Raw genomic sequence first — 18,410 nt, 5'->3', positions numbered from 1 at the left:
TAATTGTACGTAAAAAATAAAGAACAATGAGCACGTATATAATAGATAAAATAGTTTTATAATTATTAATTAATAATAATAATAACCACTATACAATTATAAAATAATAACAAACACAAAAAATCCAATTACCAGCACACACAAATAAAAAATATATTTTTATAGATATATGTATATATATTAATAAATGAAATAATAGTATTACAATAAAATATTAAAGATAATTATAATGGAATAAAATAGAAATATATGTAAAATAATAAAAATCACAATGCGCGGCAATGACTGATTTTAACATTTCTAATCATAATTATTATGAACATTGATAAAACAGACACATTCGCCCACGTATATATATTTTAAAAAAAGTAACACAAGTACTGTAATAAGTTTAAACATTTAAAATTATAAACATCACTATTTGTTCCTCAAACAGTCAGTCACTTTTTACTGTTTGTACCTGATGTTGTAATTGTATCATTGCCACTACTCATACTAATTTTTTCTGGTTGAATCGGTGGTGGGCCTGATATTAACAGATCATCGTCCAATAAATTTAAGATTGGAGTGGCATTCGATGTTATAGTGGTCAAGCAACCACCGCCACCGCTGCCATCACTAGTAATAGGATGCTGTTGTTGATAGTACTGTTGCTGCTGTTGATGTTGGTTAAAGACAATTGATGGCTGCTGATAAATGTAATTGTTAAGGGTAGTTGGCACTGAGTTGAGGTTAGTTGCTGATATAACTGTTGTTGGGGGATAATGATGCTGGAGTTGTTGATAATAACTACTGCCCACACTAACCCTGTTATTTGACAATAATGACGGTTGATGAAGACTGGCAGTTACAGCAGATGTTGACGTTGGTTGCAGTAGAACTTGTTGCTGGTGTTGTGGTAGTTGATACAATTGGGATGTTTGTTGCTGGAGCGCTGAAGGGTAGTAAAAATTACCAGTGGTACTTCCTAATTTGGTTGTCAATTGATGAGGCTGTTGCTGTAAATGTTGATACATCTGAGGTGGTTGCTGTTGGTACAGTTGAGGCTGCTGCTGTGGATATAACTGAGGCTGAAATTGTTGTTGGTACAACTGAGGTTGTTGTGAATGCTGTTGCTGTGGTTTCTGTTCCTGTAGATGCTGTTGGTAAATTTGAAGTTGTTGTTGTTGCTGCTGCTGTTGTTGTTGAAGTTGTGATGGTAATTGATGGTAAAAATGTCCAACAGTTGATGTGCCAACACCAGCGGTAGAAGACGATCGCACAACTGCAGCTAAACCACAACTGTTAACAGTAGCTGTTGAAATCGAAGGTGAAGACATCGAAAATTGTGGCTGCGATATGTCAGCAGATAAACCACTACCTCCCGCTATCATTTTCTGTTGGTTTTGTGGTGCAAATACTCCTACAACACTTGTCGTATCAGCGTTGGTGGTTGAGATTTGTTTCTGGTACTTTTGTGATGAATAAAATTGCTGCTGTCGCGATTCTAATAATGCATGAGGATGGTGATATCCATAACCAACACTACCACTGAATTGTGAAGATAGTGGCCGTTGCAAAATTGCAACTGCTGCTGCGGCATTTGGAAAAACGTCATTACCAATACTCTGATTATACGAAGAAATAATGTTTTGGCCACTGCCATTGTTATCACTCAAATGGAGAGTATTCATCATAGGTTTCATGGGTAAGTCAATATCACTAGAAGCACCTGTAGTTATGATGTTGTTGTATGATGATGACGATAATGTAGGATTTTCTGATGATTTTTTCGTGAGTAATTGATAATTGTAATAGTTATATGGAGTAGATGATGATGATGATAAAGGAGAGGGGAGTGATGGAGTAGAATTTACAGGTACCGTAAGTGCTGTTGTACTAACAGTGACGCTGTAAGTGGCTGCATACGGATAACTTGTTGATATTACTGGTTCTGGCTGTTGCTGTCTGTCGTTGTGACGATTGTAAATTTCTTTTGTGGAAGGTAAATGATCATCATAGTAGGGAATACCACCATCGCTGGGGTTAAATGAGGATGACGACGGCAATTGTATTTGATTATGACGGTACTGATGATAATATTGTTTTTGTTGTTGTTGCTGTTCAGATCCAAGCGGTGAAAGTCTACGATGATGGTTATGCTGCTCATCCCAGTGACTGCTCCCTAGAGGCAAAACAGGCTTATTAGGCCCACCACAATTACTGAAGCTCTCAATCAAGGCGGCTAAGTCTTCCTGTTGGTGATCTTGGTCGTCAATACCCGAGACACCAGCAAGTAAATCATCAAGACCACCAATTGTAGCAGTTGGATCGTCATCTGTCTGTTGTGTTGTAGATTCCCACTTTTGGTGTTGTTTTATCATCTGATCTCGCTGTTCAGTCTGTACTTGACATGTACCTGTTGGAAACAAAACATGCAATTTTGGATATCAACAATAGTGAACGTAAATAATGAGTTGAGGTGGTCAGACAGTACCTAGAGAACTGTTGAGCTGCTAAAGAATGTCATACCTTTTACACGTTGTAACAGTTTTGAAACGTTGGTTAGCAATCGCTGGTAAAAATCTAAACCCTTTGCACACCGCTCAGCTAGTACTGCGTCTGGAAGTAGTCCACAGGTCGGTGACGCCGCCACGGTTTCATTACAAGTTTCTAATGGTGACCCTCCATTGGATACCGCAAAACTTTCGTACGCGTCTAGTAATGATGACACTACAGCCCGACGCCGTTGCATGGCATTAGCGAATGCCCGCCGCTCAGGTGCGGCTCTTGCATACGCCGACCTCACAGCGTCCAAAATTTTTAGTTGAGCCGACAGGTTCTGATCAATCATGTTCACCTTACATATTCATCATTTCAATGAAAAATTAATACGAGCTTGAAAAAATTATCATTAAAAAGATTTTATAGGTTTAATTACAAACCAACAACATATTATGAATTTAACGAAACTCTTAAAAAAGAACTAAATATATTTCCATGTATTTAAATTTAAAATGTGTATAATGTATGTAATTATAATTTATATTATATGTAATAAAAAATTAATGAAATTAAGGCAAGAAAAAACTCAAAATGTGTTATGTGAGAAAAAGTTGACATAATATGTTTCATATTTTTTAAAGTTTTTAATTTAATACTAAACCAAATTTTACCACACTCCACGCATATAACTAATAAATGCGGGATATCAGATACATTTCTTTTAATTATTTTATTTGGCTTTGAAAAATAAATTTTGAACAGTTTCAATTAACAAGTTTGAATTGAAAATGTATGTTGTGTGTTTAAATCCTGTTAATAAAACCGTCATCTCTAAGAAAAAACTGAACTGATCTATAGATAGGTACATAGTACATACTCTATTTATCATATTATATATAATCTGTATGATTTTACACTAATTATATACTTGTGTTTAGAAAGATGTAATAATACATGATATAATACGTACCAAATTTCCGTATCGATCATCCAACTTTTTTTTCAGAGCCATCGTCACATCGACTTCCGATCCTCGTAGATCTCCTACCATATCTTCAAGACCTGCGGCTGCAGCGTCCTTATCTTCTCGGTTCATTTCGTCTCGAAGCCGGGATAACAGTGCTTGACGCTGGTCACGCACTTCTTTCATTTTTCCGACTACCATATTTAGCCGATCCAAACGTTTGATTGATTCTCTTTGCAACATCCGTAATCGACTATCACTACCGTCGTCCGATTCCGAGTCTTCGTTTTGATCCAATGACTCTAACGAGGGCAGAAATAAATTAAAATCATATATATAGTTAATTTATATAATACTATACATATTACATTACTTGATATTCACTAGATTAAGTAATAATAATAGTAATAATTCTCACCAGCTACGTCATAAGAAGGTTCAACAGAACCAGAGGCGGCAACTTCAGACGCAATCACAGATATTGCCGGACGAGCAGGCGGTAAGCGAGCAGCAAGTTCATCTGGTGGCAATGCTAGCAGCTCCAGGTCCCGGCGACGGCGATCTCGGACAGCTCGACTCAGAGTCACCCAGCTGTCCCGTGCACGGCCTACATGTGCTTCCCTGTACCGGGAAGCTTCGCGGCGTAATTCACGCATCCGACCAGCAGAATAATCATACGGACGACCTACCGTTCGACGATATTCGGAGTCACCGAGTTCTTCGGTCTTTGATAATATTAACGCCATACGAATTGTCAGCAGATAGAAATATCAAATTAAATGTAATAAATTAGTTAAATCCAAATAATATACAGTAAAATTAAGTTGTACATGTAAAAATTTGTCACAAAAAATATGGTATATTTAAACAGAATAACAGAAATGAAACCTGTTGAACGTGTTAACAGTAACCACCAGCGGCGTAGATACGATTTTTTTCTGGGGGGAGGGGGGTTGTTAAAATGGTTAAAATATATTTATGACACAAATTACAAGATATTAGTTAAACTAAACGTCATTTTTATTTTGTTTCAAATTGGTATTAATTCCCTCATCGAAAAATGCAAAAAAAATATTACTTTAAAAATAATCAGTATCACAGAAGATAAAATACCAATATATAAAGTTTTTTTGGGTGGTTGGGGGGGGGGGGGTGGAAACCCCTTAATTACGTCACTGGTAACCACTAAATTTGTTCCAAAGAAAAGCATCATATTTTGTTAACCAATTTTATTAAAAGGTTTGGATAGGTTTATTTATCTGAGTTAATAGTTTTATCTTAGTTCTGAATACAAAAAATATAAATATAGCTTTGCTATAGGCAACTACTCAAAGAAAATCAGATAGATAAATAAATAAATACTATTTTAATTTTAATTTTAACTGTATGCATATGTATATCATAATAAGTATTAATTACACCTTGAGGCTTTTATTGTATTTTAATACTGTAATGTACGAGTTCTAACTCAGGGAAAACATTGTCACAGGCAAAAATAATAATTATTAATAAATAAATATGTAATACCTTTAGGAGTCTGTCTATTTCATCCAGCATACCATCTACAGCCTGCACGGCAGATGATAGCCGAGCCATGTCAATGTCCAACTGGTCTTCATCGTCTGCAAATGATGATGTTCCGTTGTTTTCATGTCGTTGTTGCAAAATGGCTTGGTAAGCAGCACAACAATTAACTAATTGCTATTTTCCACAAAAATCATAAATAACTGAAATAATAAATAATAGCACAAAGAATGCTTACTTGTGGGAGTTCTGGCACATCATTCTTCTCATTAACACCATCACTGAATTCAGGATTTACGCCTTCATACATTTCTAAGCATTCCAGGTGTAATGTGTCAGAAAATTCAATCAATTGGTCATCTGCTTTCTGGCACAATGATTGCATTTCTGCCTCAAGGTTGCGTTTTTCTGTTCTGTAAAACCAAATTACAAGTGATCCAAAGATATAATTTTGTATTTTAATTATTAGTGCTAGACTATTATTACATACTAATTTAAACTAAACATAACTCACTAATTTATATTAATCTTTGAAACCATTAATACTAAAAATCAAATTACCTAATAAGCTTATAACGATCAATCAATTATAAAATATTTAGTTGAGTTTTTATGTTTTCCTATAAAAGTCAACTATTGAATTAAACATAAAACAATTATATAGGTTTTAAGAGTAAAGCATTTTTGTATTTCATTTCAAATAATCAACACATACATACATAAGTGGATAAGAAAAAATACCTAAATCAAATAAAATGTTACATTTTTATAAATTTTAGATTGCATACAGAATATAAAAAAGCATCTTATGACGATATCATTGATAGATTCATAAATTAATTTTATAAGAAAAGAAGAACTAGTCATAAGAAATTGTTGTAAAAGTGTATATTTTAGTTTTAAGTTGTTGATGAAAAAATTGCATATTCAGTTAGATGTATAGCATTTAGTATCTATTATGTTCTAAAATATAAAATAGATATATCAAATTGGTGTAATATCAAAGACTACTCATCTGTAGCATATGTCTTCAGAAATGGTATAGTAAATATATAACATTGTTTTGATACTTACAAAATTAAATTAATAACAATTTAAATGTCTTTAATCTACAGTAAAATTGAGTAAAATTATGATCAATATTATGGAATTTTTAAGCACAATTAATTCTTTTAACACAAAAATGGAATTTTTTTTATGACTATAAATATCATCTTATCATATATTATCAATATAAAGTAATTATTAAATATCTAAATTTAATTAAACACTTTAAATGTATAACACATTTTACCTTTAAAATTTTTAATATAAAATTAATATAGAAGCATACTTTTTTTTAGATAATTTTATGGCAATTGAATAATAAAAAATTTAGATTTATCACAAAAAAATTAATAGCCACCTAAAAATTAAATAAATAATTGATCAATAATTTAATTTTTTATTACTACTCAACACTTTTAAAACATTAATAGATTATCTATATTGGAAGAATGAATCATGATTTTGGAGCCAATGGCATCCATTTCTTTCTAACACATAATGTTTATATAGTTCTCTCTGACGCTCTTATATCATTGCTCTTCTACAGATGATTAACATAATTTTAATTTTCAGTGTGAGCAGCTGTAGCTCTTTAATTATTTATTTATTCTCATTTTGAAATATAAAATCACGAAACTCAACATCTATATAGGTACATCAAAAGGAAGCATTATTAATAAATCATGGCGAATCTGCATTTTAAAAGTGCCATGAGAAGGGCCTATTCTAATATTGAAAGCAAGGGAAGTTTTATAAGATTAAAAATTAGCACAGATAAAACTAATTACATGAAAATATCTGCAGTAGATACATAGCAAATAGTACAAGACAATACAGTGAGAATAACTTTGAAGCCATTAATAGTTTTGTGTATCTTGGTTCTGCACTCAATAAAAGTAATAACATGTCCGAAGAAATAAGCAGAAAAATCATGGCCAGCAATTGCTATATTTTGCCAATATCTCACTCTTTAGATCAAGACTGTTATTGAAAGCCACAACGATGAAGTAATATAAAACTCTCATAAAGCTGGAATTGTGCTAGGAACCAAAACTTGGAAATTATCAAATGCAGACAGCAACAAATTAAAATTTTTCATTAAAAAATGGTAAGGAAAATATATGATGCTGTGTTAAGAGTACGTAACAGTGATATTTGTTGTCTCCGTCTTACCAGTGCGTAATATAGGAAATTTACGCTCAGCAGAACACTTGTAGCTCCTTTAGTTTAAAAATTACAGTGAATCGACCTATTATGAAATTTGATGGTAAGAACATTATCTGTGTTTGTACGTTGGTTTTTTACGATAATTCAATTTTTAAGTGAGTTATGAGCATTTTTAATGTACTGTATATTATATGCTCATAACTCACTTAAAAATTTAATTATCATAAAAAACCAATGTACAAACACAGATAATGTTCTTACCATCAAATTTCATAATAGGTTGATTCACTGTAATTTTTAAACTAAAGGAGCTACAAGTGTTTTACTGAATGTAAATTTGCTATATTACGCACTGGTAAGACGGAGACAACAAATACCACGACTGTTACGCACTCTTAAGAAATAACAACAGAATAAAACATATCTTAGAAAAACAAAATATAGTAGGATTCATTAAAGCAAGAAGAATACAATAATTAGGTAATGTACAAAGAATGGACGAGAAAAGAATGCCTAGACAAATAATACATGCAAAAATGGAAGGAACAGGAAGACAAGGACAACCAAGAAGTGGATGGTCGGATAAAGTAAAGAAGTATCTGCAACAGCTGGGCATATAGAATTGGAGAAATGCGACTAAAAACCAGGACGGGTGGAGAAAAATTATTTTGGAAGTCAAGGGTCATCATGATCTGTTGTAGTGCTCAGGATTAGTATTAGTAGTATATACATCAGATTTTAAATAGATTCTATATCCGTGGTTAAAAAATCGAAATATATGATCACAATATATTTAATATTTTATTTGTATTAAATATTATATAATATAATATTAATATTATTATATTTTTATTAAGTTTTGAACACCACTAGATAAACGGGGTATTAAACAACGAATTTAACACAAATTTTGAATTATATATAATATAGAGTTGGTATTTTTAAAAGGCAACAAAGTGCACAGGTATCAACTAGTTTACTTATAAAAATGGATTGGTATTTGGACTAAATGTATGAATAATATGTTTAGTATTTAACTAAAAATTATTTTATACTTCAATAAGTAGTACAGTAACTCATTTAGTAAGTCTATACCTCTAAGAGTAGATTGGTTAAATAATTATTTATTAAAAATCGTAACAAAAACAGAGTATTGTTAACTCAATATGATACCAACCGATACATTGCGGCTCGGTGACGGGTAACTGTTGGCACCAGATCCTTGAATAATGAAGTAGTAGTAACACTAGGTGATTCCTTATTATTAGTGATCAAAACAACAGCTAATAGCTCAGGATCATCAACACCAAATGCCATAGGCTTGACCAGAGATGCACCTTTGACTCTATCCAATTGGCGATGACCACCGGTTTTTGATAAGGTATTTCCCAAACAATCACTATCATCATCATCGGACAGCACAGGCACCACCGGTTCATGATAGATTAGCTCATTTTCTGACTTGGCTGCTCGCCACTTTGCTGCAGCCACATCCATTGCAAACGACAAAGTGTCTCGGCGCATCTCCAATTCCTTTATAAATTAATAGAAAAATGATAATTATTGTTATTATTGTAAAAGTTTTTAATATTTGATACTAATAAACAACTATAGTAGTAAAAATAACAGTTTTAACAATACAAATACATGGGCACATAGTGTGATGAATTATACAAAATTAAACCAACATTACAAAAACAAGTTTTACAAATGGTAGAAGTGTACTACTATTAATTGTTATATAATACTATAACAGACATGTATATCACCATTGATTAAAGAGCAGTGTTTCCCAACCGGTAGTCCGTGGGCCAGTCATAGGTGGTCCGCGGTACCTTTCTTCGTTTTTATTAAAAATTATTTTTTTTTTAACAGTGAAAAATTTTTTATTTCACTATAATATACGGTTATCTTATCATTGTTTCTGCCGACGACCGATAAGTATTTTCCACTTTTATAAGTGTATAGGTATCAGAGTAATAAATTATACCATTATCGCGACTGATAATGATCATTTCAATTGCAAACATGGTTGCTTATATATTTATACTTTATGAGTTAATGAGCAAAAAAAAAAAAAAGATCTTCCTAGTTTTTTTTTGCGTAAAATTGAGGTGGTCCGACATATAAAATATTGTCGAAGTGGTCCGTGGTGTTAAAAAGGTTGGAAAACACTGGATTAAAGTAAGTAATATCAATGATATTATTAATATATGAGCCCTAAAATAAAAAGTGGTGAGCGTTCAATTAAAAGACACATCATTTTTGAAAAAAGTATGTTTATAATATTTAACATAGGTGCCTAAAATATTGTAGACACTTCTATATTAAATCACTAAGTATAACATTAAATACTATTTTGAATATATTTAAATTTAAAACACACTATATACAAAATATGTACAAAATACTTTTTAACAAGCACTATGATCAGTGGATCTTTTTGTAGATTCATTTTATAGTAACAGTTATTATCAAACAAGATAAATATACCAGTAAAGATTCCTGAATATAAAATAATATTTGTAAATTCTATTGTCGTATACACCGTTTGCTTCTGGCATACATTACTTTAACACACACAATAAATTAAAAGCTAAGACTTCATTTACGACTTGTCAAGATGATCATATCAAGCAATTAGCACTGAAGGATCCACATTTTTACTAATCTTATCAATTATATAGTATATATTATCGCTCAACTTAGTTTCTATTTTGCTACATATGCTAAAACTTAATAACCAAGACTAAATATTGTTACTCGTTAGTCATTACATACATGCTCACTTCACCTAGTTAATAGTTTTAATATCATAATATTATAACAATGCAATTATCAATATTATTAAAATAAAATTTAGAACAGTAATTTTAGAAAAAATACAACACAAATTGAAAATAAATTAAAGGAAGTTACTAATGTTGTTTAGAAAAGGCAAATCAACCATAAACTAGGTACATCTTTGTATTCAGACAAGTTTAAATTATATATTAAGAATTTGATTATAAGACCTACACTTAATATTTATATACTTCTAACAGCAATAAACATAAATTAATAATGGAAAGAATTATAACTACCAAAAGAGACCAAAGAAGTATACAAGTATAAACCTAACAAAAATGTGTAATAAGGAGACAATTTGTAAAATTTGATTTTTACAGAATGATCTATATAGAACCATTTGAGATAAAATCCGCCCTATCTTAAGGGGATGTGCTGTATCTTACATTATTTAATCTAGTTCTTGAGAAATAGTAAGGGATATAAATAAACAATAGAAAATAGACAGAAATGGAGAATCAGTGATATTAGCATACATCAATGATATTTTAGTGTTGAAAAAGACTAGGGAGAAAGTCGTTCAAATAGCCAAGAAACTACTTAGTGAGCATGTCAACAGGAATATGTATAAATAAAATAAAATTAAGAATGTGATGATGTCAAAGAACAACATCAACATACAGAAAATATCAACAGTACGAATAATATGCACCAGGAAGTAAATAAACATGAATGTAAAAGTCGCTATCTATATATATATGTATATAAATGGATTTCTGTCTAATTGTCCTTTATGAATTCCTAAATGGCTGGACTGATTGCGACAAAACCTGGTAAAGAGATATATTAGACCAAAAGATAGACAGAGCTAAAACGTCATAGGCCCAACCCTGGGAGATGCTCAGATATTTTGAGATTTTTGATGGAAATTTTTGTTTGTTTATAAATGGTTGCTAATTATTATTATATAACATATATCCCAGATTTATTGTTAACTATGCACTTAATATTTTTGTAATAATAACACCATCGGTAGTTGTAAGTCTCAAGCACGAAAGAAAATGGAAATACGAGCCTCTGAAACTAGAGCATTACCTACATTGTTCTACAGAGATGTGCAAAATTATGAGTGTTGAATCAGACGACAATAGTGAAAAAAAAAAATAGTTCTACCCAAGCGGAATTCTATAGTTGTAATAAATGCATGTAGTATGAAGAACATGTACAAAGTAATCCACAACAACAATTTGGCTTCAGTATTTTCAGTGCTACATACAGAAATTTGAAAATTGGACTGATCCCCTCAAATTCAAGTGCATTGACAGAGAGGGTTTTATCAAAACCCAAAATCTTCAAGTCTAGATTAAAAACAACTATGACACAAAATAGACTAGAAGAATTGCTGATAATTAGTTATGAAAGAGATATTTCAGAAGTTTTTGATCATGATAAATGATAATATATTTAAAAGTTTTGCTGAAGCAAGTTCTCTGCTAACTAAATATTTGGTGTGAATAAGTCAATTAATTTATTATATTATTATTAAAATCCAACAATTTTTTTAGGTATATTAAATTAATATAGGTAGTACCTATAAAATACAAATGTACTTATGAGTGAGTTTCGGGTAACATAAAAATTTAAATTATTTGTTAGGTACTAAATTGTAAACCGGGGTGATAGGTTTGGTAGGTGGGTAATTAAATTCAAAATCTGAAATACCTTTATCTTGTTTGATAGCCGCAACTTGCTATTTGTAACCAATAGTAACATACAGAGGACAGAGCTGGATCAATGAAATTAGTGGCCCTGGGCTAATTTATTTATGGGGCACTAATTTTACAAAAAAGTATTTTTATAATAATATGCCAATTGATATATATCAGTTAAATAGGAAAAACATTTTTCTCAGACACCAAATTTACATTACATAGTTAATTTTTTAAATGTTAAATTATAAAATATATGGTAATAACACAAAAATACGAACAAATGATTATTTAAAAAAAATTTTCTAGATGTACTTGTTGCAAAAGTATCTAAAACATCATCAAAATCATGTTTTTTACATATGTCATTTTTAATTGACATAATTGTTGATGCATTCAACTTATCTTTAATCTGTGTAGATCTTAGTCGATTTTTAATTAGAGCCAATTTTGAGAATGAACGTTCTGCTTCACAATTTGTCAAGTTGTTAGTTAGTTAGTTTGTTGTCAGTTGTTCAAACCCATTGGTTGGGTTAACTGAACACTACAATTCTTCCCGTAGGTGCTTTTTAGTAAGTTTGTAGCTCCAAGTGACCTTATATTATAAATCAGATTTATGTGTCTCTATAAATACTCAATTGTTTGTCTTTGAGCACCTGTATGCACGTTTATAAAGTTCTAGCTATGGTTAACAGTTTGGTGAAGAAAATTGTGATATTTTAAAGTGATGTATACTTTCTACTCATCTGAATGAATTGTTAATTGATGAAGCATATACAAATACAATTATAAGAATAGTTGTTAATATACTAAAAATATAATGAGAAAATGAGTAGATAACTTGAATAATGTAGATAGAATAGGATATTAATAAATTTACTGTAAATAGCTATCTATAGTTTTATACTATAGCATACGACACAAGTATTATTAAATATAAGTTAACAAAACACCCACACATGTGATTGGTGATTCTGAAGAATCTGACAGTTTTACTAAATTACTTGACTTCCACAAATATTAAAATATTTGCCTTTTAATTGAACAGTTCACAATATTGGTAGTTGATATTGTTAATTTATTTTTTTCTTAACTAACAATTGTTACTATACTTTTTTTGCTAATAATAAGTGTATGTTATGTTATATTATACCAGTTATACGAATTTATAAATCCAGGTTATCATTTTAATAATTTATTTCTTGAATAGTCTTACTTTAGCAGCCGCAGATTGACCAGCACCTTGATGTCCATGCTCTGATTGTAAGTAATAGTAGTAGTCATCGTCTGACGAATCTTCATCTTTTGACATTGAAGTTGCCATCTTACCACCGTTCTCTGATATCAAACCAGCCCGACCCAATAGATTCACTGCTCGCCTGTAATATGACACACGGGTCCCCATTTGCTGCAGCTGATCCTGGACATGTTGACCCTGGAATAGGGCAGTTACAGCACCATAATATCGACACTTGAATTCTGAGTATAGTCGCCACTTCTATAACACATTAAATAATAGTTTGTCAATAACAAAAAAAACACTCTCAAGCACCTAGTAGTAGTCGAGAATGACCACAGAGTTAATACTAAAACCTTTCTCACCTCAAGCCTGCTACTGCTTACACAATAAGGTTCACGTTCTACTCTTTGAACTGCATCCACTGCTCCAGCAAAATACTCACATATCATAGCTGATACTTTAGCTAGATTGATAATAAAAATATCAAAAAGTTAATACCAATAATAATAATATAATAGTATACTCTGTTATAATTAAATAGAAGCTACATTACAGTTTTTAAATTGGCTAACTTTTGGTAAATATTAATTCATGGAATAATTGTAGCAAAAATTAATGTTAAACAATCATTTGTTTTTTTCAAACGATTCAGAATGTAGTATTTTAAATATAAGAAAAAAAATTTATTTATTGGTTAAAATATTTTAATTTTTACATATTTTTTTTTTTATGTAAATCCTTCTCAGTTAATCTATATAGATAAACAGTAATTAATAGGGTTAGGATGTTTATGACCTTAAAAATACTAAAAAATGCATGCAAATATGCACAATAAATATCAAAATATGCTCTTAAAAAAAATTAAACATGACATTTTAAAATTTTATTTCTAATCCGAAATAATTAATTTACAACTTTTTTATAACTTTAAACTTAAATACAAATATATAAAAATATGATATTTTGAAATTGAAAACATGTAAGTAATAAAGATAAGTTGATTATATACTACGGGTTTCATATTTTCTCATTTTCGTTAAATGTTGACTGTGCCTACCTATGGGTTTTTATTGAGGTTTATATTGTATTTAAGTTATTTTTTGGCGAAATATGCATTTATTTACTATAGTTTTGGCCAAATATGCATTTATTTACAATTTTTTTCAAAATATGCATTTATTCATAAAAATCCCTAAACATGCAAAAATATGCAAAATAAAATTGAATGTATCTGATTCTATGCCGCACAAAACAAATTTATAACTTGGTCTGCAAAGTGCACGACTAAAAGAAAAAAATATGCAAAAGTCATAAACATCCTAACCCTAGTAATTAAATTATTCATTTAACATTTATTTCAAAAAATGATTTAATTTACTTGTTAATGTTTTTGTGAAATTATTAGGTACGTCTATCATATTTGAGGATGATAGTCACAAGTTTCATACACAAATATATATTTAAATTACACATACAATGCCTATAAAGTAACATATTTACAATAGAGCATGTAACATGAAGACCTGAGAATTTTTATTCTTATGAACATTTAAAATTTTTTTTTAATTTAATTTATTGACTAGCACACTTCATGTATAATATACTCTATTCTATGAGAAATTTATAACTTATTGTGAATCACAAATGAATCGATTCTTACATCAAGCACTATTTGATCATGCTAACACCAGGCAATTGGTGGGAAATTTGTAGCACTGAAAAGAATGGATCAGCATACTGATTGTTCTCTTGTAGATTAGACTGTAGTACAACATTTTTTTTATTTTCATGATATTTTAACATTAAAAATAAAAAATTTTAAGTAGTCAATTTGTATATCTGGTTTTAGAATAGTAAAATATTGATTGAAACACATTTATTTAAATCATGTTATATATTTTTACTATTTTTGAATCTTATTATTATGTTGTTAAATTTAATTGATCCAATAGTCGAAAATATTTTAAATTCAAAAATAAAAACTTTTTTTAAAGTTATTACTCTTTAATCAATGACTACTTCAAAAAATGTTGACTTGACAAAATAAACCACCTAACATAGATAAATTTTTTTACAGTCAATTTCTCTAAAAGCAGATTTACAAATTTGCTACTTTGAATTTTAAAGAAAAATTTAAATTTTTATTTTCAGTATTAAAAAAAAAAAAAATGTTATACTGTACAAGTAACGCAAACACAAATTAACTGTATTATTTTTAAAAAATAACTACTGATTAGCAAAAATTACTTAATTTGCCAGTATACAGCTTCTTGAAAATTGGTATACTGGCTCACTTCAATTGTATTATTTTATAAGATATAGAATTTAATTGTACATTATTATTGTCAATACCTATTATTAGAGATTTTCGGCCATCCATCATACTTTTTTCCAGTATGCACTCCTGTGCTTGTGCTAATGTCACATTGTATGCGAATTCAAGAACTGCACGACTTGTAACTTGTGGCTGCTGCCGATGGTTCCACTTTGTTTGTTCATTATTGGAACCATCACCACCAAGCAATTGCTTTAAATAAAACAGATACAATACAATATATATATATAAGCACATAACACATCCAGATTAGGTACTCAAATCTTTTGGATATGTGATTGAGCAAAATACCTGAAAAGCCCATGCAGCACACTGCAAGTGTGTACAAGCTATCTTGAGGGCATTGTTTGATGGAATTTCTGCATCAATTGTAGTTGGCGTACTGGAAGATACTAATGGTGGTGACCTGTCCTGCGCTGCAGCCAATCGACTATAAGCTGCGCCTATATTGTACAACACACACCTCATCTCATAACCAATGTTGCCGCTATCTACTACTGCTGTGGAGTCTATATCGTTTTTCATTTGATGTTGTAGGTTTGTTTTACCACCAAGAGCTCGTTTCCTAAACATTAAATAAACAGTAAGAGGTATTAAGACAGTAAGATGAAATCATATGTCATAAACAAAATACATAAGTACTTTAAGTCAAGACAGCAGCAATAAATGTCTATTTATAACAATTAACTATAAAATACATTAAATTTACTCGTAATAACTTTTGAATAGATATTATAATATATAATATAATATCATATAATATAATAGATTAAAGATACTCACCATTTAAAAATCAGTGGTTTTGGTTCTTTAGCTGTTGTAACCTCTATGTCATCAGAAGATTCTTTTAGCCCAATACTTTGTTGCTCTATCAGTTTAGGAAACTTATCCGTTAATCGAACAAGGTGTGCATAATAACGTTTTAATGCTGTGCACTCTTCTACAGTGCAAACAGATGACATCACAACGTCAACAGCAGATTGTCTAAGTGCGAGTAATGTGTCTATGTCAGCTGAATACAAACTGGGATCTCGGTCATATGATTTTTGTATTTGCTGCATAAAATATTAATTATAAATTATATATACTTCCAATAGCTCATAAAGTAAAAATATTATATATGCAATAATACAGTTTTCTATAAATTCTGAAATTAGAATGAATTGACATGGTTATAATTTATAAAGTGTAAAGCTGAAATGATTGAGGACATCTCTAAGGTTTTTATTTTTATTTTGAAAATATTCATACTTTAAATTTTACTCTCATTTATAAATACCATTGTAAAATTATTGAGGTAAAATTAGATAATACGATGTATTTTTAAAATAAATACAATATATTGGGTTGTGATGTCCTCTTAACGAATGACCATAATTTTTTAGCTTTTATTACTTAAGTATTTGTATTAAATTGATTAAAGTGCTAGGTGTATGTTATTATCAAATTATTAGTAAACCGAACTTTTAACTAAAAGTATGAACCTATTCAAACATTTTCAAAGAATATACAAATATTATTTCTTTCAGCTTCAATATACTACTAGCATGTTGATACATTCCAATATTATAAAATATAGCAGTATATTGAACCCAGAATATTTAAGACTTTTTTCTCAATTATAATATTATGTACATATAATTTAATATTTACATGATTTAAAGCAGATGAAAAATCAGGCGTCTGGTTGTTAACACACCGTTTGGCTGGCAAGCCAATCATATACAATCGTGGAACACCTTCCATTTCGGTTCAATTGCTCGTTAGTTTACTAAAAATACTGTTTTGTTAGTTGTAAGTATTCTTCATGTGTCTAACCTTTTATGTATACTCTTACCACTGTAACTGGATCACCTAAAGGTACTCAGTAAAAGTAGTAGAAGTAGTAGTGATGATTAAGGTAATAGCACCTAGGTCGACAGTTAAAATTCATCGAAGTTAATAACAGCAGCAGAAGGTTCCCGTTACAAACATTAACAGTTACAACCCCAAAATCACTTGATTGCCACAGTCCTAGAACAATATTTTGAAAATTATACATTTTATAACAATTATTGTAACAGACTGTTCTGCAAAAAAAAAAACAAAACACTTATAGCAACAAGTACATCCGTATTTGCACTAAGTCACCACCGCCGTCCAACTTCAACAACATCAATTCTGACCACATAAAACAGAGGCCAGGGATATCATATTCACATGCAATCGAGTGTTACTCGACGAAACTCGCCTTCTTAGTACTTACCAGTATACAGAACGACAGTACGCTAGGCCGCACCCATCTCTCTTCTGGATTACCGATAGTTCAAGACACCAAGAAGGAGGAAAGCGACCAACCACCGTGAATAGCGAACGAAACAACTACAACGATCGGTAAAGTTAAAATCCAGTAATCGTTTGTTGGCGACGGGACGCAGGCAATGTGAAACAAGACGTGTCAGTCGATCAAACAGACGTCGCAATAATTATTGTAAATTTGTATAATATTATAGACAACTAGAAAATCATTTGTGATGTCAACGACGACGGCGGATTAACACCACCACGGTTGCAACTCGTCCAGTGGCTGCCGTTACCACATCGATTAGCCGATTACGTTATCACTGCGGTCTGCGATAACGCACGATCGTGAACATTGAACAAAATATTGTTTTATTCGCTTATTAATTATTGCTCATGCGCACGGTAGTTGAGTACTCGGAATCGGGATTTATTATACTTCGTCACTGCGATAACAGCTTTCTTTAATTCTATCGGATGAACGGATCTATGTCGACATCCAAAACTACCTCCACCCATTTCCGTATGATAACATATTTTTTGTTGAATTCAGTGAGGTATCACCATGGCTTAAAATTAATATTTATTAATATAATCATATTATAAAATAAATCATTACGTAATACGTACCACATCGAGTTCAATGCTTCCAACTCGACATAAAGTTGCGCATGAGTAAGTGAGAAACAACAGAAACACGAGCACCCGTTAGCCATTAGGTATAATGCTGCAGTGTGTAGAATTGTATTAAACTCTACCCCCACTACAGAAACTACGTTTTGTTCGAGTTTTGAATTATTTGTTCTATACTAAACTGTTAAACCACTAAATAAATAGCTATGTAGACGTCATTCACGATCAAACATTTGAAAT

At 30.7% G+C, this 18,410-nt stretch overlaps 1 protein-coding gene across 2 annotated transcripts; it reads right to left on the bottom strand.

Annotated features, from left to right (window-relative positions):
• Window positions 1-128: 128 nt before the first annotated feature.
• Window positions 129-18,029, bottom strand: LOC107168961 (tyrosine-protein phosphatase non-receptor type protein myopic). 2 transcript variants are annotated; one of them, XM_015518532.2, is made up of 15 exons: window positions 17,503-18,029; window positions 17,095-17,270; window positions 16,911-17,037; window positions 16,041-16,312; window positions 15,549-15,822; window positions 15,275-15,449; window positions 13,285-13,385; window positions 12,899-13,180; window positions 8,364-8,719; window positions 5,211-5,385; window positions 4,976-5,149; window positions 3,867-4,173; window positions 3,455-3,750; window positions 2,512-2,839; window positions 129-2,398 (listed from the first exon to the last, which is right to left on the bottom strand). In XM_015518532.2, the coding sequence occupies exons 3-15, from the start codon at window positions 17,001-17,003 to the stop codon at window positions 441-443; spliced, it is 4,791 nt and encodes a 1,596-aa protein (XP_015374018.2). In that variant the 5' UTR covers window positions 17,004-17,037; window positions 17,095-17,270; window positions 17,503-18,029; the 3' UTR covers window positions 129-440. The 2 variants fall into 2 exon arrangements, with proteins under 2 accessions (XP_015374018.2, XP_015374017.2); XM_015518531.2 differs by having other exon boundaries at window positions 16,911-17,028; window positions 17,503-18,028.
• Window positions 18,030-18,410: the final 381 nt, after the last annotated feature.

This window comes from Diuraphis noxia, unplaced genomic scaffold, assembly GCF_037042655.1.
Source record: "Diuraphis noxia isolate RWA-SAM2 unplaced genomic scaffold, SU_Dnox_SAM2 contig0001, whole genome shotgun sequence".
NCBI classification, from domain to species: Eukaryota; Metazoa; Arthropoda; class Insecta; order Hemiptera; family Aphididae; genus Diuraphis; species Diuraphis noxia.
This window is presented reverse-complemented; position numbering and strand designations above follow the sequence as displayed.

Excerpts from the sequence above, each read along its gene's own strand:
- LOC107168961 (XM_015518532.2), bottom strand. The coding sequence starts at position 17,003 with ATGGAAGGTGTTCCACGATTGTATATGATTGGCTTGCCAGCCAAACGG. Across the intron at positions 15,823-16,040 it reads AAACCACTGATTTTTAAATG|GAAACGAGCTCTTGGTGGTA; the intron begins GTGAGTATCTTT and ends TTTAATGTTTAG. Across the intron at positions 13,181-13,284 it reads TAAGCAGTAGCAGGCTTGAG|AAGTGGCGACTATACTCAGA; the intron begins GTGAGAAAGGTT and ends AATGTGTTATAG.